Source organism: Danio rerio, chromosome 24, assembly GCF_049306965.1.
Source record: "Danio rerio strain Tuebingen ecotype United States chromosome 24, GRCz12tu, whole genome shotgun sequence".
Lineage (NCBI taxonomy): Eukaryota > Metazoa > Chordata > Actinopteri > Cypriniformes > Danionidae > Danio > Danio rerio.
Window position 1 is genome coordinate 20546916 of NC_133199.1, and position 24930 is coordinate 20571845.

The window sequence follows — 24930 nt, forward strand, 5'->3', positions numbered from 1 at the left end:
GCAGTTTGGACTAATTGTTTTGAGAAATGCATTAACTGTTGTGCAGAAATGCACTAGTGTTGTGAGAAATGCACCAAAGTGACAGAGAAAAACTGTAATACGTCTTTGCATTTGTATTAATTGGCTTGAGAATAAAACTTGCCAAACTTATGCCTTTTGGGTAATTTTAAAAGCACACAGATATTTTTAATGAAATCTGGAAGTTTTCATTCCTTTCTATTGAAAGTCCCAGAATTTAGGTAATTTAGGTTAATGTCCTGGTTTTAGTTAATGTAATCTAAAAACTAATCCAGAAAGCTTTCAGTGGAGGGACAGAAATCCCTCAGGTTTCATTAAAAGTAACTTAATTTATGCATTGAATATTCGGCACAATTTGTCTTATTTTAAGAGTTGTTCATTCAAAAACAAGTTTTATTTTCGTTCACACAAAAATTAAAATGACCCCATAATTTACTCACCCTCAAGTCAATGGTGGCTGTAAATTATTATTTTTTTTTTTTCAGAAGAGTGTCATGTTTCAGGATTAAAACAGGAACAAAAACGGGTGTAGAATCCAAGTGCAGATCTTTAATGTGAAAGTGCTGCAACAGTGACAAAATCCAAAAATCAAAGTAACAAATTAACAAAATAAACAAACAAGCAACTCAAACAGATTAAACTGGGACTAGACTTTAACACTAAGACGAGATACAAGAGCAAGAGCTAGATCAAGATCAGGAACAACATACCAACAATGACAACGACCAACTGACAAACAGAGGATGAATGACCGAATATATAGTCCAGGTAATCACAGAGAACGGAGACAGCTGTGGTTGTAAATCAGTGTAGATGAGACCAGGTGTGTGTGCGAAAGAATGTATGGAAATGTAGTTCTAAAGCCACTGTAGTCCGCTGGGGTTGCTGGCGAACTACAGTGGCATCTGGTGGACAAACACAGTTATGACATTACCCCCCTCTTAAGGAGCGGATTCCAGACGCTCCTAAAATAGTCCTGGGGGGGCGAAGCAGAGGAGGAGCAAGGGGAGGGATGGGAGGGCCAGATCAGGGAGGTCCGTGGTTCAGGTGCCCTGGCAGGAAGCCAGGGTGCAGCCGGGAAATCCGTCCCAAACCGTGGGAAGGACCACCAGGGAGGGGCGGGAGGGGTGACCCATGGATGATGCAGCAGGAGACACAAGGCAGGGGGCCCCAGGAGAGCCAGCTGGAGAAGCAGCTGGACAGGAGCCGGCGGGACTGGAGGCGGCCGGACAGGAGGCAGCCGGACAGGAGCCGGCGGGACTGGAGGCAGCCGGACAGGAGCCGGCGGGACTGGAGGCAGCCGGACAGGAGCCGGCGGGACTGGAGGCAGCCGGACAGGAGCCGGCTGGACAGGAGGCAGCTGGACTGGAGCCGGCAGAGCAAGGAGCCAGAGCGAGGTCGGCAGATCAAAGACCCGGACTGGAACAGGCAGGGCATGGAGCCGGACTGGGGCCGGCAGGGCATGGAACCGGACTGGGGCCGGCAGGGTAAGACGTCTGGAAGGTGCCGGCAGGGCAAGACGTCTGGATGGCGTTGGTAATGCCAGGAGCCGGGCTGGGACCGGCAGGGCAAGGAGCTGGGCTGGGGCCGGCAGGGCAAGGAGCCGGGCTGGGGCCGGCAGGGCAAGGTGCCGGGCTGGGGCCGGCAGGGCAAGGCGCCGGGCTGGGGCCAGCAGGGCAAGATGTCTGGGTGGCGCCGGCAGGGCAAGACGTCTGGGTGGCGCCGGCAGGGCAAGGAGCCGGGCTGGGGCCGGCTGGGAAAGACGTCTGGGAGGCGCCGGCAGGGCAAGTTGTCTGGGTGGCGCCGGCAGGGCAAGGAGCCGGGCTGGTGCCGGCAGGGCTAGACGTCTGGTTGATGCCGGCAGGGCAAGGAGCCGGGCTGGGGCCGGCAGGGCAAGGAGCCGGACTGGGACCGGCACTGAGCTGCGCTCTGGGGCTGGAGCCGACACTGGCGGGCGCTCTGGGGCTGGAGCCGACACTGGCGGGCGCTCTGGGGCTGGAGCCGACACTGGCGGGCGCTCTGGGGCTGGAGCCGACACTGGCGGGCGCTCTGGGGCTGGAGCCGACACTGGCGGGCGCTCTGGGGCTGGAGCCGACACTGGCGGGCGCTCTGGGGCTGGAGCCGACACTGGCGGGCGCTCTGGGGCTGGAGCCGACACTGGCGGGCGCTCTGGGGCTGGAGCCGACACTGGCGGGCGCTCTGGGGCTGGAGCCGACACTGGCGGGCGCTCTGGGGCTGGAGCCGACACTGGCGGGCGCTCTGGGGCTGGAGCCGACACTGGCGGGCGCTCTGGGGCTGGAGCCGACACTGGCGGGCGCTCTGGGGCATGAGCAGTCCTGTTCCTACGCCTCCTCCGTCTGGTGGTTTGAGAGAGGAAAAGCGTTGTCATCAGGAGAGGGAGCTTGCTCTGGAGCTGGAACCGACACTGGTGGGCATTGTGGGACTGGAGCAGACACTGGGGTTTTACACAGATCCAGAAGACTCTCCAGAGGCTCTGAGAAGGGTGGTCTCCGGACAGGTCGACGCGGATAAGTCCGCAACTCCAGTCCAGCCTCTTTTCTCCTTCCCTTGGATAAATCTGCCGGCCCCGAAAATATCCCTCTTTGTTGCTCACCACTCAGGCCTCCCTCCTGAGGGTTCTCCTCCTTCAAAGCAACAGAGAGGGGAGAGCCGGAGATCAAAAGAGCCACCTCGATGAACCGATAAAGGTTCCAGTCATCCTTATACGGTGGCATGAGGGAGCGGACTGGTTCCAAAAGTCCTCCCCGAAAGAACATCATAAGCAGCATGTCACTGTAAGAGCTCTTTGGGGCTAGCTCCAAAAACTCCTTAACGTAACGCTCGATAGAGCGGTTACGTTGTTTTATCAGCACGATCACATTATCTGCTGGATTCATAGTTGAGTTGGTCGTTCTGTCACGTTTCAGGATTAAAACAGGAACAAAAACGGGTGTAGAATCCAAGTGCAGATCTTTAATGTGAAAGTGCAGCAACAGTGACAAAATCCAAAAATCAAAGTAACAAATTAACAAAATAAACAAACAAACGAGCAACTCAAACATATTAAACTGGGACTAGACTTTACCACTAAGACGAGATACAAGAGCAAGAGCTAGATCAAGATCAAGATCAAGATCAGGATCAGGAACAACATACCAACAATGACAACGACCAACTGACAAACAGAGGATGAATGACTGAATATATAGTCCAGGTAATCACAGAAAACGGAGACAGCTGTGGTTGTAAATCAGTGTAGATGAGAGACCAGGTGTGTGTGCGAAAGAATGTATGGAAATGTAGTTCTAAAGCCACTGTAGTCCGCTGGGGTTGCTGGCGAACTACAGTGGCATCTGGTGGACAAACACAGTTATGACAAAGAGCACAGAGTAATTTTAATTTTCATACTCTGTAAAAATGAACCCATATGCTGCCAGCGAGGTTACACGTGTCTTATGAAGTGGATTGATGTGTTTTTGTAACAGAAATATTTACAATTTTTAATCAACTTCAACCACTGACTTCCAGCTGAGGCCAAGGGCATGTTATGCATTTGACTGACACATACAACATAAGACGCATGACATAAGATAAGTAGATAGGTAGTGTACATAGTACATTAAGAGTAATATACTATATAATGATGTACAATAATGCCAGCCATCTAGTTTTCTTGTTTGTCATCTTCTTCTGTGGTAAATAGAGTGTTGGTTCCCACAAGACATTTATTTCTAAAGCTTCTGCTATGAATGCCTATTATGTCATAAATATTTCTGTTACAAAACCCATCGGTCTGTTTTATAAAACCTACTTTACCCTCCTGCCGGCGTAGGGGTAAGTTTTACCATTAATTATGCAGTTTTGGAAGCTTCAAAATAAAAGTCACTATCCAACACCCTTATACAGCCATGGAACAGACCAGGATAAAAAACAGCTTTGATTGTGTTCATCTGAAAGAAGAAAATACACTTAAGTGGAGTAAGGTAGAGAGTGGGTAAATTATTTAGTTTTGGGGGAACAATTCCTTTAAGATGGATATCTGATTTAGGCTGGTTTATTCAGACCAACTTAAAAAAAAGTATAAAACCCTTCCAGAAAAGAGCAGATAATGCCAGCCCACCAGTTCAAACTTCTTTCACCCTTTTAACAGATCAGCTTCCTTTAAAGAGTTTGGTATATATAAGCTACACTGTGATTGGCTTACTTTTTGAAATGCAAAATATGCAAAAGCCCCACCAATTTTTTGACTATTCATGCTCTGAAATTATTAGTGCTTTGAAATATGCACTTTTTATTCAATGTTTGACTTAATCTCAACTGATAAATGAGGAGAGGGTGTGACAGAGTAGCTCCTCCCCTTTTATAAAACAGCCAATAGTGTTTCGTTTTATCACAGCTCTGCCAGTGAGAGTGACTGAGCTCAAGCACATCAAATAAAAAAAAAACGAGAAGCGACTTGAAGGGGTGGGGCTTGTCAGATGGTTGAGATGTCTTTTGATTGGTCAAGCTTTGATGAGAAACTGAAGTATGAGATGATGTGGTACAAATGATGTTTCTTTTCAGTTTTATATTTTCTAAACAAGAATTATGACACCATTTTAAAGCACAGGAGATATCCAGATATCCTTTAAACTAACAAACATTTAAAAAACTTAAAAAGTTTATTTCACGGGCCTTTAAATGGGTTCTTATATCTAGATCGTAATAGCTCTTACATTTCATCTAACATTACAAATATGATCCTTGCTGAATGACATGTTCATATTAAATCTAACCCTTTTATTTGTGTTTTGTTTATTGTAAATCCTGTCCTCCATGATATTTTCTATTCTAAATATAATGAGACAAAACTATTGTCTGAATGACTCCTATTTGCTGAGCAACACCATGAAGTTGTGGAGGGGTGAAACAATATTTTTTATTTTTTTTTTAGCCTTGATTATTACATTTTATTGTTATAACTGCTATTATACAAATGAAATTGCAGTCACATTCAAACCCCTTCAGGAAAATAATCTCAGTATAATTCAAAAGAAATGTTAGATGTTAATACTGAAATTATTTATGGCACGTGGGATCTTGTTTTGAGATGTTGAGATTACAGTTTTATTGTAGTGATTGTATTAGGGGTAATTAGGATGATATCATTCATATTTATTGTGGTGATGCAACGTAAATGTACTGGAACTATTTAATGAAGCATATACACTTTTCCACTACCAAATGTCATGATCAAACACAGTCATAAACCTGCTAAATAAAGTCTTAAATTATTATACAGTCTTAGCTTTCCAGCCTGGCAAACAAAAAGTGCTCAAAACACCTCTAAAAAGCCAACTGACCAGTTTTTTTTTTTCAACAGATTGTTGTTTTGTTTTCTACCACTTTTTTTTCTTTTAACAGCCTAGTGTTCTGTGAAGAGTTTTATATGTAAATGAGCTACGAGTGATGTGAAATAAGTAACAGCCCACCAAATTTCTGAACACTGAAAAGACTCTGAAATAAAAATTATAATAGTTCTTTCCGAAAGATCTGTTTTTGCAGATCATTTTCCAGAAATGGTTTTGTTTTGGAAGTATGCATACATATTAAATTATACCCCTTAATTTGTATTTATATATTTATTTTAAGCTTTCCATTACGGATCACATTTAAATGTAATAAAGCTAAAAGTGCTTATTCTGAATGACTGCTCTTTACAGCTCAAAAGTATGGAGAAAATGATCCCAAAACATATCAACATGCTGATATCAACATGAACAATTGTTACACATTTACACGCACATTCCCGCTTAGGAAATCTCAAAAATATTTAGGAAATATATTCTCATTTAAATGTAATGAGTCTGAGTAAATAAGCAAAAGCATAGAAAAGAAATACACATTCTCCTCCATCTGTTGTCAAGTATTTATAGTTGCCTTCACCATCAATGTTATTCTGCAAAATATTTCCACTATTTACTAAAAGAAATGTCACCCACTTTCCCCAAAATTATTCATGACCGAAGCATGGTAGTTATTTAAGCGTTGTCTTTTCCTTATCTTTCAGTGGACGGGAGCTGGTCGTGCTGGTCACCTTGGTCGAAATGCTCAGTGACATGCGGCGGAGGCCATTACATGCGCACACGCTCCTGTAACAACCCTCCACCTGCCTATGGAGGTGACATCTGCCTGGGTTTGCATACTGAAGAGGCCCTCTGCAACATCCAGCCCTGTCCTGGTATGCACACACATTTGATTATTTTTAACTGGAATGATGGTACTGATTAAAAGAACACAACATCCAAACAATTACAAAGAGTCCATTATGTTTCACAGTACAAACAATGTGCAGATAAATAGCAACTAAATTTCTTTTACAGGACATTATTATTAATAAATACAAGTCACTTTTATTAATCAGTTGGATAATTGCATACTAAGGATAGAGATGATCGTTTTTTACAAACACTTAAACTACTTATTATAGCAGATACAGATTGGTCAATTGTTTAGAGTCTTTCTTACTCAGTCCAGCAATTTGTAATCCTCTTACACACACAGTCTAATAACGTGTCCTAGGCTAGGCTATAAATTATAACCATCATTTTGTTGTAGCCAAACATTTTCAAAGCATTTGATAATGGTTGATATTTTCGCATTTTGTCTGTGTTGCACAAGCCCATATATACATTAAAACAACAACATACTTCCAAAATCAGATTGTTTTTAGAGACATCATTTACAGCTACAATTTCAAAAGTGTTTGGGGTACACACACACACTTCACAACTTTCATCAAGTCCGACACTGTGTTGAGGAAATTAACTTTAAAGTGCATTACAATCCTGCATTAATTCTTTACAAAACAGTTTCCAGCACTGTGCACATTCATTTTTGTTTCTACTTTTAGAAAAATAGTCAACTGTACCTTTCTACTTACAACTAGCACAATAGTACAGTACCAAAAGGGAAGAGCTAGACACACCACAGATATTTGGTCTACAGAAAATCATCACTTGCACATACAACAAGCCAGGAAAATTACAGAAAGTGACATTTTGTAAATGCGCATTCAAAAATAGTGTCATAATAATAATATTGCTTCTACCACTACTACTACTACTACTACTACTACTGCTAATAATAATAATAAGAAGAAGAAGACAGCGCAAAGCGATAAACTTTGGTCAAACAAAGCTCAAACAAGCTTGTTGCAAGAACATGATCTGCTGTATGTCCTCCATTGTTCACAGGGGCTTTTGCATGTCATGTCTAAAACTGTGTGAAAAGCATGAGGAGCGTTGCATCCTCTCTATATCTGTTCACACTTGCACATTTGTCTACATTTAAAAGCTGCATAAAAAAATGTGTTGTAATATGCAGTAAAGGTCATGCAACAAGGATTATCAAAAAGACATTTATTTAGCCAAAAAACACTCATAACATGAACTAGAACATCAAACGCTGGCAGGACAAGGAGTTGTGACAATACAATACAAGACAACGAATAAACTGAACTCAGGGGTATAAATACACAAGACAAGACTGAACTGATAAAGCTGTGGTCACACTTGACTTTTCTGCCCATAGACTTCCATTCATATGCACGTGAATGAGTCAGACCGCAAACGCAGGGTCATGCGTTAAGTTTCGCAGGTCGCTGCGGTTCAAAGTTCAAGCTTGGTGAACTCTGACCTGCGAAATCGCATCACTTGACTGTGTGAGACCAATCGAGGATCAAAACATGACCACTTTGGACAGAAATTGAAAAAATGGAGCAATACGCTCTCTTTTATTAATGTCTAATAATCTTGTTCAATCCCGCCCCTTTTCGCAGCGCAGAATTTCGCTCACACAAACTCTAGTGTGACCGCAGCTTACCAAACAGGGGAGAGATACAGGTGGAATTCAGTGAAAAACCGTCTGGATGAAGGAAATGCAAATCACGTCTGCACAGTTGAGGTGCAGGCCAAACTAACACTAAAGCTGTGCTGCCCTTCATCAAAAGAAATCTTCCGTAGTGAATATTCAGTTTGCTTTTCAGCTTTAATTGACTTCGAGGGAAATTCAGTTTGTTTGAGCTGAGTAAATACATGTTCAATTTTATACTAGAACTACACATCATACACAAGAAGCATGCACTTACTCCTGATTTCTCTCAACACAGGAAAGAAAAACTGTCAGTCAATAAGCAGGAAAACAAAGTAACTTTCATTACTTCTTGGGAAAAGTAATTTCGTTTGTTTACTTGTCAATTAAAAAAGTAATGTCTTACTTTACTAGTTACTCGATAAAGTTACCTATAAAAGTAATCTGATTACAAAACTGTTTCTTGTAATGTGTTACCCCCAACACTACACACACACACTTTGACTCCAACAGGAAATTACATGGCGTTTTTGAACAGGAGGCCTTTGTCTTGTACCTGCTTTCCTTTCATCATGTCTCGTGTATAAAGCGCCCCGTAGGAGAATGAAAAAAGAGGAAATCAAAATGTCACACTTCATAGAAAAGCAAATGGTAAAGCCGAGCTTGCGATATGAAGATAATATGCATAAGCCCCGCTGCAGGGAGTGCAAGAGAGGAGGCTAAGATAAGGGGATTGATGACGGAGTCAAACCTCGCACATTGATCCACGGAAAGGTGAATGGGAGAAGAGAGCTTGTATTCAAATGTCAGTCCATCCATTAGCCAGAACTGTAGTGAGGTTACCGAGTGACCTTTTATTAGCTGCGTTCAGGTCTATCTGTCACACCATTCATTACAGGCTCGCGTGTAGCTGTACAGTGGAGACGGAGAACGGGGTAAGTGAGAGGAATGCTAATCAGAAGACCCCTTGCTGGAAGATCCTGAGCTGGATTTCAACCTTTCAGGCGCCGTTGTAAAGGCTGATTTAAATGAACTAAGAGGCTAAATAGATAATCAGTTCTCTCATATAAAAACTGCATTAAACTATTTTAAGCCGTTCCTTCCTGCAAAATGAAACTGTTTAATTTTGCTAAGCGGGTCTGACTGTTAGGTGTTAAAAGAGTCACTTCCAGTATGAAAATTGTTATAATTTACTCATCCACCACTTGTTTCAAACCTGTATGGGTTTCTTTCTTCTGTTGAACTCATTCTTTGAACAATGATTGGATCCGAACAGTTTAGAGCAGGGATGTTCAAACTCAGTCCTGGAGGGCCGGTGTCCTGCTAAATTTAGCTCACCAGGTGTGTCTGATTGGGGTTGAAACTAAACTTTGCAGGATACCGGCCCTCCAGGACCAAGTTTGGACATGCCTGGTTCAGGTTCTACAATGCATTGACATAAGCAGGAAAGTATTAATAAAATAAGAGGTGATTCTGTAAGAGAATTACTCCTGAAACCCTTCAATGCATGAGCCACACAAACACCTTTTACAGAGATGTTTATACAATAAATTTTCATCTATCATTTTGTAAGATGGGTAAACTACAGCGGTTCGAACTGTAGTTCTGCTGAATGACTAAAAGTTATCAGTATGATGATAAAAAAACTGTACATTTCTGGGCAAACCCTTCTTCTGCAATCTTACACCAAAACTAAAAAGTAAAGGCAAGTAAAAAAATTGCTTTTCAAGAGTTCACACTTAGCTGATGATTGATAATAGAGCTTCTTTGGCATGCTGTCCCGGAAGAGAGCCCTGAGCTTATGAGATCCTCGAGCCCTGGGCTCCCTCCCGTTTGCAGGGCGAGAGGGGAGTTTAAGCTTAGGTAGATCTCGATGACTCCCTGACATCTGATTGGATAATCGATCATGAGCTGATGCTGTAAGAGCTGAAAACAATCATAAGCACGTGATCCTCTCGAAATTTGTTTATAAATAAACTTCACAAAATGTGGGAGAGTGTTAATATTATGGGATTGTATTGTATTGCAATATGGAGCAATTGAGTGTTGATGTTAAATCAAAATGAATTCACAAACACTTGAAAATAAAATTATTTAATAACCAGTGTTGGGTAAAGGGCCATGACACCCCTTACTTTCGGTTCAAGTCTTTCTCAGAATTTTATTAAAAAATGCATCATAATGGGCGTGGAGCTCCGCGATCAGAGGCAGGAGTGTTCGTGGCCAGCAGGGGAGAAGGAGGGGAGTGATCAACTGTTGCCAGTTAGCTCACAAATTGAAACACAAACCGTGAAGAGATGCATGATTGTATAGTTTACAAAGTTAAATGCAAAGAAATAAACAGTAATTTAATACTTTGCTACATTTGTCATTTGTAATTTCATATACACAACCATAATTTATATCATTATAAAGATAATCATGTTTATATAAATACTATAGATAAGGACTTTTCCCTCAATCCCCGGATCTGTATGCAGACTCAGTGCAGCAGGTCTCTTGCCCTGCCTATTTCAACCATTAGCCCTGCTGGTAATCTGGAGGATTTAGGCAAACACAGCTGCACGGCAATGTGTCTAAATGTGAAAGGATTCCACTGATAAAGGACAAAGTCCGCCATACTTGTACTGCTCTCCCAACAAAAATGCTTGCTGCACACAAACAGCTCTGCTGTCTCGGCCTTGACAGGATCATTGGGGAAAACATGCAACAAACCCTGTGGATTATGGAAACAAACACATACAACCCTTCATGAACGGCTAAATACTGTGTGTTGTGGGTCTGTGGACATGGTCTCACTCAGTCATCAACATAGAATCTCACAGCTTGGAATTGGGAGGTCAGTGTCTTGCCTTCGGAAAGCATGCGCAGTCATGAATAATTAAGAAGCAGGCTCTTCACATAGGATAAGAAAACTCCACTATGAATAATAATAAGAAACCGACGCATCATATTTGCACTTGCAGTTTTGCGCTACGTCAACGATTTTGATACCGACCCAAAAATCGTTTTAAACCAGGAAGATAAAATTAGCTCCCTAAAGCTCAAAATTATCCAGTTTTTCCCACAATTAAAGCTGACAGGTGCTAACATTGTCTTCACTGATGCTCATCACACAAATCTGTTAAAATCTCAAAAAAGTACTCTTGAAGGTTTCTTGAACCTTTAAAAAAGAAATAGGTTACAAATTACTCATTACTACTGGAAAATTGTAATCTGATTACATAACTAATAACTTCATTTAAAAAGTAATCAGATTACTTAATACTTTACTTTGACGTTACTTTTAAAACATATATAATATACCTATAAAAATGCAAAAATACACTGCAGCTCTTTCAGTAATTTAATGTTCACTGAAATACAATGGGTTGATCCTAGCAGCATCAAAAGAGTTAAAGAGTTCACCCAAAACTTAAAACTCCCTCATCATTCACATGTTCCAATCTGTTTGTTATTTTTAACACAAAAGAAGACATTTATAAGACAGCTGGATACCTGAAACCATTGACATCCATAACATGCAAAAACACTGCAGTGTTTGGTGTTCTGTGTTTGTCTGAGGTAATTAGTCTACTTAAAATGTGGATATTCCATACAAAGCATGAATTTGTCATTTCTTGTTTGACAGTTCTTGTCACATGACTCTTGGTTTTCAACTAGTTGCACCTGGGAAATGCAAACGCTCCTAATATGCACGGGTGCAGAAGACGAGATATGTGAACTGCCTCATGAGGAGCTACGCTTTTCTTCATATTCAGAAGATATCTTCACCTCTAATCCTGCACAAAAATCCAAACTAGCCTGTTTAGGTTGAGTTGGGCCGCTGTGTTTTGGGGTTGCTAGTGTCCTCTTTGGTAACGAGTATTGTCATAGAATTCTTTCTGTTCTAGTGCTGAACAAGTTGCTGGTAAAGTTAAAAGCAGTCGAAAGTTTTTTAGAGACTGGACATTTCACAGCATTATTTTTGTTTTTCTGCTCAGTGAAATCAAAGTAATGTCTGTATTTCCACTTGAAGAAGCAACTACTCAACAGCTGCTATTTCAGCTTGCGTTCTCCAGCAATTTTAAGATGCATGCTTATTAACTGATGTTGGAGGCGAAAACGAGATTCAAAAGATGATATCTTTTTTTTTTTTAGAAAAACTATATCTGTAACATAACACAATTACACTGACTTTAGCAACTGTAATCAAATTACAAAATTTAAAATGTAATTCGTTACATTACTGCGAATACAGTAATGCGTTACTGTGAAACGCGTTACACCCAACTATTTAAATGACAATGATTTGCTATATGGATACAACTGAATTAGTTACAAATAACTGTATAAAATCATAAAAAGTGAAATTATTAAATTGTGCCCAGCTTAAATGTAAAATAGAGTTACCTGAGAGAGAGGGAGACAAAGAACAGAGAGCAGACTCCAAAGAGAGCCTGATAGCAGTCAGCCTTTGGAATCTTTATGGACCTTCTTGGTAAAAAGATAATGTTTTACCATAAAAAAAAAAAATGCATATGATAATTTGCACTCTTACAGTTTTATGCATTTTGTTTGTTTGTTTTCATGGCAACAGAGTTTTTGTGACTGAAAATGCATAAAGTCAGAAATCTCCATGTAAACACCAGGGGCCTCATGTACGAAGACTTGCGTTGAAATCATACTAAAACAATGCATATGCACAAAGCAGTGATTGTGCATACACAGTAAAAAAATCAGATGTATGAAACACTACGTACGCCAAATCACATGCATTTTTTCTTTGTACATCCGAATGAACGTGAAACTGAGCGCAACATGCAAGACCGCAAGACCCCTCCCTGCCTCCTCCCTCGTATAAATATGCTAATGACTCTACTTTGGCAAAACCAAACAAAGAAGCAACGGCTAAAGCAAGCAAAAAGAGAAACTTAGAACAGAATGTGAGTTGGAGGTGCTCCTATTGGAGATAGACTGGAGAAAAGGGGTGTTATTTGCAAGTTTGTCCTCCGGAATTAATAACAAAAGAAAAAAAAGAATGGGAGAGTTTATCCTAACGCAGTCTCGTTGGACACCTTGTTGGAATGAGCTAATAGAGTTATCTTTGAGCCTTCAGCAGCATGAATGGCATAGCTCATAAAGCGCATGGCAACATATTTTGACACTATCATTTCTGAACCCGGTTCGAATCCAGCAACTGATGAACTTATTTTTCTTTTTTCCCCATTACGTATCAGATTTTGCCTATACTCCTTATCACGAGGAAGATAAGTAGGAATCATTAATAAGTGTGTGTATTACGTTAAGCGCATTTGAGCATCACTATCACATTATTTGCACATTTATTGAATGGAAATGTTTCTGATTCACGTTTGCATATTTGCCTTCAGATGGCATTTTTATAGCAATGTGCATGCAGTCGATCACTCTGATTACATTGGGAAAACCGGCGATCACTGCAAATTGCACTTTAATGTTTGGCTGGACAACTGTATGGTATGGAAACCTTATATACCTGCTAGACATGCAGATGATCCCGTCTCATACAGCTGCCATTGCACGGCTCAAAGATGCTTTGTAGTGTGCAATTTAACTCAAATGCCACTAGGTGTTGCCAATGGAAATAAAACAAACACACACGAGAAATGCACGTACGCCAGACATGAAGTTGGCGTGGACCAACACACATTCTCACGTTCATTTCATTGTTAGTAAATCCAAACGTTAGCATGAAACCTGCCGTATGCAACGTTTTTGTGCATATGCAGCATTGATACATGAGGCCCAGGGCAGGAGAGCCTTTGAAATTAATGACATCTTCCTAACATAAAGATGATGACATCTTTACTAACAAGGTGCCAGTGGCCTAGCAAACACAAAACTGCATTTTTTTTTCAGTTTCATGAATGTGTAATACATACTGTTTGGAAAATGTTGTGTAAATGAGAAACTTTTTAAAAATGCAAGGGAAAAACGTTTCGTAATATTATTGTTGTGTAAACAGCCTAATGCAGTAATATTTCAATTATGGCTGTGTTTAGGAATTTAAAATAGTTTTATTATTTATCATATCTAGTATTTATTATGTATATTGTTTTTCATTTCTACCTATTATTATGTTAATTTTTTCTTTCTTTTAAATTATTGTTGTTACATATATGGGTCAACAGTGACCCATATAGGAAATACTTGCATATATTTGCAAAAAAAACTGCTTTTCAAAAGGAAAGGAAAATGAAAAAAGGGATTATCAAAAACAAGTTAAGCTTTAATTAGCCAATTAAGGCTTCATTTTGCTCTAACATGCTCTTTTTTACTTATTTAAACTTAACAGAAGAACTACATGTAAGATAATTTATTAGTGACTGTTATTTTACAGGTAAATGACTGTATAAGGGTACACATCTGCTAATTTTTTAACAGTAAAACAACATGTAAGTTTAGATCTATCACTTACAGTAGAACACTAAGATCTATCACTTACTCTCAAACTCTTATTTTTAAAATCATTGATTTATTTTCTTCTGCAAAGTTTTATGTTGAGTCTTAGGTAAGATGGAGCAGTCTCCCTTTCACTTTTCATCCTCTCTGCATGACTTTGCATCTGATTTGCACTTGTTGTTGTTGTTGTACAGAGAGCTGGTCTGATTGGTCAGAATGGTCCCCCTGTGACTCATCAGGGTCTCAGGTTCGCCTCCGGCATTGTGACGTCTTGTTTCCCACCGGCAACCAGTGCTCTGGCAACAGCAGTGAAACTCGTGCCTGTCTGCCCATCTCCAACTTCATCCCAGGTGGGCACACAAATACACACACACATACACTCTCAAACACTTGCCATATCGACCTCTGGACAAACAAGGATCTTCCCTTATTGACAAGAAGTAATGCGAGACACACCAAACCATTGATTTCTGCAGTGCTGGGGTAATTAGCCTCTCATCCTCTGCTTGTCTAAAGGACACGATCGAACAAATGCATTACAATGATACGTTTAGTAGTGTAGCATTTGTATTCATACACTCGAAATCTGAGCTATCAAAGAATATGTTTAACAGACTTGAATATGAATCTTGTATTTAAGTAAGTGTACTGTGGATGAGCTACGATGTACCATCACCTCGTTTTTAATGCATTCGTCTTGAAAATGATGAGTTATTATGTGATCAGCTCATTTTGTATTATGATCATCAAGGGAGTTATTACTTCACTTAGTGTTGCGCAGGGAGCAAGTTTTTAAGACTATTCTGTAAGCCTTGGGTAAATATAGTGTGGCCTCAGAGCCCTCATGTGTTTCACAGTGTAGCATTGCATTACAGCTCATTAAAAAAGTTTTATAGCTCATTTACTTCCATTACTGATCATAAAAAACTGTCGCAGGTGCCACTTTCCTTATTCAGCTTTTTGTGAATTTTGCGATAATAGCTTGAGTTGGAAATTTACTTGCTGTAATGTGCTGAAACTTCTAAAGATCTCATTTATCAGCCTGACGGATTCATTTCCCTGTTCCTTGTTTGATTTCTTTTTTTTTCTTTTTCCTCAGAAACGTCTGTTGCACGTTCAAGTCAGGAGGAAAGATGGTGTGGAGGTGAGTACTGTATACTGGATGCAGATTCATAAAAAATTTACAGGCCGTCTTTGTCACTCTGCAGTGGTTAATTTTTTGATAATGTGACCTGCTGACTGAACATTATTGCTGTACATTTATTATGTGGCAACTTGTCAAATAAATAAAAACACCTACATGAAATATTGATTTGAGTTTAAATGATTTTATTGTAGCTTCAGGCTTAGCCTAGATAAGGTAAACTTCCCAACATAAAAAGAAATTTAATTTATACGTTTATTTAGCATGGGACATTAAATTGATCTAAAGTGAAAGTATATAGACATTTATAATGTTATACAAGACTGCTATTTCAGAGAAGTTTTCACAGCAATGTTTAACATTGAATATATCAGCTTTTATTGTATACTTAACAGCCTTCTGAAAATGGACAAGATTGAACCAGGAGCCTTATGCCACAAGACATAACAGGTGTCACAAAATAATTTTAAGCAAATATGTAGGCAAGGCAAGTTTATTTATATAGCACATTTCATACACTGTGGCAATTCAAAATGCTTTACATAAACAGGAACACAAGAGACAAGTTTTAGAAAACTAAAAACAACTAATAACAGTGATTAAAAACAGATACAATCAGATTTAAATGTGTTATAACAGGTTATAAGAGAATAAAAAAGAAAAGAGAGACATAATAGTGCCATCTGTCGGACAGAGCACAGTGCTCATTCAGTAAAGGCACAAATAAATAGATGTGTTTTAAGTCTTGATTTGAATGTGCTTTATGTTGGAGCACATCTGATCATTTCTGGAAGCTGATTCCAGCAGCGGGGGGCATAGTAGCTGAAGGCGGATTCACCCTGCTTTGAATGAACTCTTGAAATTTCTAATTTGCTTGATCCTATAAAGATTTGAGGGATCTGTTTGTATTCAGTGACCATATCTGTAATGTATTGAGGTCATAGGCTATTTATTGATGTGTAGACAAGTATTAATACTTTACAAACTATTCTGAATGTAACTGAGAGCCAGTGTAAAGAGTAGAGGTGTAAAGGACAGATGTAATGTGCTCAGATTTTCTGGTTCTGGTCAGAATTTTGGCAGCAGCATTCTGGGTGAGCTGTAACTGTCTGACAGTCTTTTGGGGCAGGCCAGAGAAGAGTCCATTACAGTAGTCCACCCTGTTGCTGATAAAAGCCTGAACAAGTTTAGTTACTTACTGTAAGTGTAGTTACATCACTTTGCCTTTGTAAGGCAGTATACCAAATCTATACCACTGTAACACCTTTGCTGTGTAAAGGTTAATAAAAACTTTTATTAAGTCCATTTTTAGAATCTGTGGACATCTTAAAATTTCCATCCAACATTTTATATGAAATATTCTAAAATGTATCATTAACTTTAGTACATTGTTGTCATGCAAACTTACCCTTAGAATTGTTTTTGAAGGGCCATTTATTGTAATGTGTATTTATGTAGCGCATTTATTGTGTATGGCCATGCCCAATCATGAGGGGTCTCTCCACACCACCACCAGTGTGCAGCATCCACTTGGATGATGCAAGGGCAGCCACAAGACAACAGCGCGAGTGTGCTTAACACACACCAGTTATTGGTGAAGTGGAGAGACAGTGATAGAGCTAATTCGATCAATAGGGGTGATTGGGAGGCTATGATTGATAAGGGCTAATAGACGGAATTTGGTCAGGACATCAGAATTACACCCCTACTTTTTGCGAGAAGTGCCATGGGATTTTTAATGACCACAGATAGTCAGGACCTCAGCCTAATGTCTCATCCGAATGACAGTTGTGAAGGATTATCAAATAAATTGAGCATAGCAGTTCAGATTTTACTACATGATTTAACTGCCAAATGGTACAACTGACCAATCAGAACTAAGCATTTCACAGACTAACAATTCTAATAATCATTTATCCAATGTGCATCAGAACTTCTGTTCAGCATGCTGATTGGAGAGACAATGTACCTCAGTGCTTTTTTGGGAAACATTAAGCAAATGTGCAATCATTGGCAATTCATACAAACTCACCAGCCAACAGCAATACTGACTGTAATTTATTATAGTGTTTAATTGGCTCGGGTAATGGATAATTGATTTCCATTGGCTTCAGGATCAATGCCTAGATGCTCAACCGTCATGCTTATGTCAGATCATTTAACCATTAGGCATTTTGCTTTTCTTCCCAGACTTCAATGTGTTCCACATGATCGCCGTGGGTCTGAGCAGCTCCATACTCGGCTGCTTGGTCACTTTACTGGTGTACACATACTGCCAGAGATACCAGCAGCAATCCCATGATGCCACAGTCATCCATCCTATCTCTGCTGCCCCGCTCAACACCAGCATCAGCAACCATATCAACAAACTGGACAAGTATGACTCAGTTGAAGCCATTAAGGTGGGTGTTGTTCAATCAAGCCGGTGAATATTGTTTATAGAGCCCAACCATTGGATTCTGGAAGTGTAAAGTACATTCATTTTCTCTATCAGCCTTTTTTTCACCGCAATGTTTCTGTGAATGTACAAGATCTCTGATTTATTAGCCACTATAGGGAAATAACAATAATATCAATGTGCGGTAAACTGTTAAATTGCACTCTAAACCTGTATGTTTAAAATTAAGAAAATATCCCAGCAGACACACAACATCATAAGACATTAACATCACGGTTAGAGTTAGGTTGTGACGTCAGGTGACCAAAATTCAATGTCTAGCCAGCTTCTAAGGACAGCATTATTTTGACATCAAATAACGATGTCAAATTATGTTGATATTTGGTTGTGACCAAAATCCAACATCGAGCCAACATCTTAAACCAACATCAAATGTCAAATACTGACATTTATTCAACAGTTATGGCAACCAAAATCCAATGTCTGAGGTCATAGTGGTAATGTCCACACAGCATCAAGCTATAGCATCATTAGACATTGCTATTTGGTTAATTTTAGATTGTGCCTGTTGGGATATTACAATAAAAATATATCAGTTTGGATTATCAAATTCTTACAGCAAAAAATAGAATAAATTGAATGACACCGAAGCAGCCATCCACTATTAAGCCTCCTTTCCACTGCACATGACAAACGACAAGCAACAGACCAGAAGCATCATTCATTTCCAATGGAAAGTAGTCTGAGAGCTGCGTGGAGTTCCGGTCATCTTCGTATGCGTAAAATTCGGATCCAAATTAAGCTGCGGATCAGTTAAAATATTTGAATTCCTGCGACTAGACCGTATGCGACCGGCCGATCGGATGTTATGTCTTCCAGTGTTGTCCAAGCAGGTCTGTGTTCGTAAGATGAGAAATAGTACATTTTTTTTTTTTCATCAGAAAAAGTCTCAAAAAAAATATCTATTCATAAATCTAAGTAATAAAGTAATATAAATATCCTTTTTTATGTTGTCTCCACATACCCTCCAATATTTTTAGCAGTCTATGAGTTTCTAGTATTCATTCATTGAACCATGGTGAACGCACAGAGAATAAGGGCTCTTGCTTTTGCACTCCTTTACTCCTTTGCACTCCTCCACTTTCTCTCTTATGGTGCACGTCAGAACTGAAAATTCTGTGCGACTGCCACAAGGGTGCGTATTCCAACAGTCGTGTCAAATGTCGTGTGCAGTGGAAAGGTGGCTTTAGAGTTCTCACCGTACCTGCCAAAGATATTGTCACCATCTTAGTAGCATTATAAATGTCAAGTTTTAGAATGCACAAATACATTTTCAGTTTTTTAAAAAGATAAGGTTAGTTCTATATTGTATCTGCTGCTATGCTGACTCATAGGCATTCGTAGCTCCACCTACAGTATATATATCTGTAATCAACAACTTAAAATGAATAGCTGTTTTTCATTTTGAATTTATTTGATCTGTCATTTGACTTTCCCTCCTAAAAATATACCTTTTTTGTTTTGTTTTTATTAGTTTTTTATATTTTCATAAACGTCCTTGGTTCTAATCAGACTAAGTATATTGTTGTGATTCATGCTATAGCTGGCTGACTTGGTTCAAGACTTGTGACATTTTAATTCAGACTTTTTTTATCCAATACGGGGAAAATAAATGGAAAAAACTTCCAGAAGCAGTGTTGCTGAAAAAGTGGTTGCCACTAATGCACTGTATTGTAGAAATAAGACGACAAATCCAATATTTGGCCTGTGTGTGAGTGTGTGCGACTCTGTCTTGTGTCTAAATCAATTCATACATTCATACACTGCTTTCTCATAAGTGAAGTTTTGATTCAGTTTGTAACTCTATGTTTGTGTGAGATTGTCTCAAATGAAATCAGAAACCAATATGCAGCTCATGTCAATACTTTTCTGGGAATGATATTGTTGTTACTGAGCTGCAAAAGTATTTTCTCTTAAATGTAGTCTTTTTTATTACATAATGCTCTAAAGTTATGCAATATTCTTTGGGATTTAGGCACATGGATCTTTTTTCATAAGCACAGCAAAATAAGCTAAGCCTCATTTTTCACATTTAGTCAGAAGGACAGTTAAGGCTTCATTAGATCTGAATGTACAAGACTCATAACTAATTAAAGAAAGTGCTCTTCACTTATTGCTTGTTCAGACACTTTTTTGAAGTTGCATACTTCATCATCTGGATGCATTTCACTAGAATAGCATCACATCAGCTCAGTAGGGTAATATAGAAAATAATTCTGTGTTTTATTCTGTTGAGACTATAGAAGTTCACAATCTCGCCTGGCTTTTTCAAGGCTATACAGTAAATGAATGCCATGCACAGCATACTTGTCATATTGTTTTTCTCTTCTTCTGAATGCTATCATTTTGTTATTGTAAGTAAGTATTTTCTAGAACAGGATCCTTAAAGTCAACATGACATTAAAATCAATCTTACATGCATTTACTTTCTCAAAACACATTCCTGTGCATAATTCCTCAGGATATCATTCTAAAGGTTGAATGGTGTTACACAAATCGAATTACAAGAATTCTGAAATAGTACCTATAGACAAAAATAATGCTACCTAATAGCTAAAGAACTGGTTTGTGCTGTAATTTAAAGGGATAGTTCACCCCAAAACTCACCTTCATAATCTTTGGACACGAATGAAGAAGTATGTAATGTTATTTATCTGTCCAAAATTAGTATGTTTGCTTGCCATTGTAGATGTTTGTATCCAAGCTTTAAAGCGTTTTCCTAGAATATTTGTGATATTTTGAATTTAACATACCGCTGTGATTGCCAAAGGTTTGTTAAACATTTGTGAATGATGGATATTAAGAAATGAGTGTGTGTGTGAATTGAAACCGCATTTTTAATGGAACCATATCTGTCTCAAAAATAATACATTTACAAAATATAATTCATATATTCACAATACAATTCACATTTGCAAAATCCAATTTGTAAATTCAAAACATGATTCAAAAAGGCACAAATTAAAATCATAAATAAAAAAACATGTAATGTAATGTGTATTTATATAGCGCATTTACTGTGTATGGCCGTACAACCCAAGCACTTCACAATTATGAGTGAGGGGTCTCTCCACTTCACCACCAGTGTGCAGTATCCACTTGGATGATGCAACAGCAGCCACAGGACAACACTGCCAGTGTACTCGCCACACACCAGCTATAGGGGAGTGGAGAGACAGTGATAGAGCCAATTCAGTGGCTAGGGATGATTGGGACGACATAATGGGTAAGGGCTGATGGAGGAAATTTGTCCAGGACACCAGGGTTACATCCCTGCTCCTTAAAAGAATTATAAGAATATGTCATGGGATTTTTTGATATCCACAGAGAGTCAGGACCTCGGTTTAACATCTCATCCAAAAGACTGTGCTCACTGACAGTATATAGTCTCCTTCATTATACTGGGGCATCAGGACTCACACAGACCACTGATTGAGCGCCTCCTGCAAGCCTCACTAACACCACTTCCAACAGCAAATTAGTTTTCCCATATGGTCTCCTATCCAGGTACTGACCAGGCTCAGCCCTGCATGATTAAAAAAATACACAAATCCAATTCATAAATACAAAACACCATTCATAAATACACAAATCCAATTCACAAATTCAAAACAATTAATAAACAGTAATCCGGTTCAAAAATATTTATAATTTTTTACCTGTGAATTGACTTATTGTGGGTTGTATTTATGAATTGTGTTTTAAATTTACGAATTAGATTTTATTCATTGGATCATACATGCTGTGCATGTATGAATTTTATTTTGTAAATGTTTTTTTTTTTTTTTAAACTGATCTAGAACCATTTTTTTATCGATTTAATTGTGCAGCTCTACTCTCGACCTACTGGCTTTATTCTCAAACATTACTCAATGTTTGGTTGAACTGCACAAGCCAGACGTGGATTAAACTTTATCGAAAAAAAATATTTGATATGAAGGTAGAAAAAGTACTCTTAGTTCTTTTACCTGTTCTGATTTTAACACAAACCAAAGACTTTCAGCATTGTTTTGTGCCTGTCATAAAGGAAAGGAATTCAGCTGTTCTCTCAATAGATTTCAGTCATTTGCTTTCATGTTTATATGTAAATCATGTGAACTAATTTCACAGTATGTGATCAAGAGACTAGAAAAAGCTTACACATTCTCCCATTCATAAAGAATTCAGATAAGTGGTAAACAAACAGAATAAAATGGCATGTTTAAATGAAAACATGTCTCCATTGACCAAATGCTTTTATATTACATTTTAAAGGGGCCCAAAATTAACCCCAAAAATTTTTAATGTTCTGTTAATTTACACACTTTCAAGCCATCCAAGATGTAATTAATGTAATTAATGTTTATTATATATATATATATATATATATATATATATATATATATATATATATATATATATATATATATATATATATATATATATATATATATATATATAATAAACATTTGTAGCTGAAACTGTGGTTTGTGGGGATTCAGAAAAATGCAAGTCAATGGCTATTTAGTCAAAACTTTTAGGCTGCATTTACACTGCATATCTTGATAGTCACTTTTAATTTTGTGACTTTATCTGATTGTTTTGATGACCCGCATACATCATACTGCATTTACACAGCACAAGACAAAAGCCAAGACAAGAACAGGAAAATAAGAGCGGGCGCTGACTGACAGCTGATAATAAAAGAGCACTCTTTTTTTCCATTCCTATATTTAATCTGTTCACATGGTTATATTTTAAGTTATTTTGCTATATAGTTTATAAAAGAAAAGTTTTTAGTTCTCCATATTCTTTTAATTGAGGCTTTTTAAAACCAGTCCATGTCATGTCCATAGCATGGTATATGCACTTTTTGTATGAAAATACATATTAGTTTATATTGTTTAGTGATTGATATGGCGCTCTCTCATTAACATCCTTAAATACTTTTGCTATATGACAGTATAAAAGCTTTGGGGGGAAGGGGTTGGGGGGTGCTCTGCTGTAGTCTGTTCTGAAATGAAAGCATCAGAATTTATGTCATGTTTATACATTATACGTTTTTCTGACGCGCACTGACAGGTGAAAATCCGGTCTACCTATTTACACTGAAGACACGAGGGCACAGATCTGATTCATATCGGATACATTTCCACATATGAACAAGGCCTGAATCTGATTTGAGTAAATTAGAATCCATGCACTTTTTACCTGCTTACCAGTACATGGGCCATATCCCATCTGGGCCACAAAGGAGAAAAAAGTAAGAAATGGGTCACTTGAACCATACAGTGTAAATGCAGCCTTAAAGTCTAGAATATAAATTCAGGCATAACAAAACGATTTAATGTGGCTCCTGCTGGTACGTTAAGATCTTATTAAATGAAACAATCAGTTTCTGCAAAAAAGTGAACATTATTTTACTTCATAAGACTTCAGTGTATCATTAGGTATCACAGGTATTTATTTTGTCTTGTCTGTATATGTTGTTTGGACTCTAAAAGTGACGGTACGCATTAATTCTGAGTGACCAAGGACCACAATCTCAGCTAAAAATCTTTTTTTAATGTCCTTTTGAAGAAAATAAAAAAGTTGTGTAATAAATTAAGATCAAGTTTTCTTTTTGCGGGGAAGTATCTCTTTAACACCAGATGTAAATAGGGCCTCTGATGGGTTTGTATATAAGTGTTCAATAAATATATACAAATGACGATAGTAATTCAGTAAATATCCACATTTCGGTGAACTGTCCCTTTAATGGAATCAAAATGATGATTTGATGAATAGAAATTTGAAAGTCTCAATGCTTTACATGATTTTGACATTTGAAAAAACACAAATTCTGGTTTAAAAGATGTGGTGTTTATAAAACCTTCTGGGGCGAGGGATAAAATCAACATTTATTTCTCTTTCCTTTCAAAATCCATCACAGAACATGAAGAATAAAGAATTACTACAGTATTTCATGTTGACTTAAAGGATAACGTCACGTATAGTGGAGAGTGTAGTCCCTCCTGCTGCTCTGAGGATGATTGTGCTTCATTCCTCTTTTCAGCCTGATGTTTCCGTTCTCTTGCCTTTGGACGAGCACCACATTTGCCAGCCTTTGTCTTCTAACACGGGTGTAGCGCGAGGCCTGGAGATTTTCTACTAACTCTTGACCGGCATTCCCATCCTCTCCTCTGACTCAGACCCCTCGCGAATCCCTTCTCCTTCCCCTGACCCTCGTGTACGTGGCAGGTGTGATCGTCCATTCTTTCTGTCTACATTGCTCACCAGCATTTCCCATCATCCCACAGAGTAGTTACTCATGCTTGTGAGAAGGCAGTGTAATTTCAGTGTCGTAATTATGGCTGTGTCTACGACCATTTTGTAGCAGCATGCTTTTTTTCCTGTCTCTTTTATTCTCATGCCTTGTAAATCGGATTAATGTTTTCTTCTGAATTCTTGTTTTGCTTTGTGTAATTGCCACCCCACAGTGAGCTCAGTTTCGGCTTAGTGTTTTTTCGAGTTATAGAGGAGATTTCTACTAAAAGTTTTGTCTTTGTTTTTTACCTCATTATGAAACATTATGAATTATTATGAATCATCTAAGCAAGATTGAATATTTCAGTATATTAATAAACATTTAAGAATAGATGTCTAAATTATATTTATATTATTTTATATTATATTTGTAGAGCATGTCTTATTTATTGTTTTATTCCATTGTCTTAATGAACATTTCAACTTTTATAATAATTTTGGTAACACTTTACAATAAGGTTGTATTAAGTAATTTTAGATGATGCATTAACTAACATGAACAAACAATGAACAATACTGTCACAACTGTTGGTGGGGAATGGACGAGGACTCAGGTGCAGAACTAAATGATGGGTTTTTATTAATAATAAAACAAAATAGACAGCAAAACAAACTACCCTGAGGGGGAAAACATTAACAAAACAAACAAACTTAAATAAGCAGGCAGGCAGGGATCAGGATTGGAAGACGACAGGACATGGCAATAAACAACGACAAACTGGCAGACAAGAGGAGACTATAAGCAGAAATA

At 38.5% G+C, this 24930-nt stretch overlaps 2 protein-coding genes across 9 annotated transcripts in view; both read left to right on the forward strand.

Annotated features, from left to right (window-relative positions):
- The window catches only part of sema5a (sema domain, seven thrombospondin repeats (type 1 and type 1-like), transmembrane domain (TM) and short cytoplasmic domain, (semaphorin) 5A), a 404793-nt gene that overhangs the window by 376746 nt on the left and 3117 nt on the right, over positions 1-24930 (forward strand). For 3 of the 8 annotated variants that reach the window (XM_073940463.1, XM_021470194.3, XM_073940464.1), the window contains 5 exons: positions 6068-6238; positions 14487-14642; positions 15392-15436; positions 17627-17838; positions 23929-24102. In XM_073940463.1, coding sequence (XP_073796564.1) covers positions 6068-6238; positions 14487-14642; positions 15392-15436; positions 17627-17838; positions 23929-24027 — 683 coding nt within the window. In that variant the 3' untranslated portion in view covers positions 24028-24102. Of the gene's footprint in view, positions 1-6067; positions 6239-14486; positions 14643-15391; positions 15437-17626; positions 17839-23928; positions 24114-24930 lie in introns of all 8 variants that reach the window. The other 5 variants (XM_073940461.1, XM_005162619.6, NM_001271670.1 and 2 more) reach the window with 2 other exon arrangements.
- Positions 561-4443, forward strand: LOC141380659 (uncharacterized). The gene is made up of 2 exons (XM_073940622.1): positions 561-1645; positions 1700-4443. Exons 1-2 carry the CDS (start codon positions 1546-1548, stop codon positions 2548-2550), a joined length of 951 nt encoding a protein of 316 aa, XP_073796723.1. The 5' UTR covers positions 561-1545; the 3' UTR covers positions 2551-4443.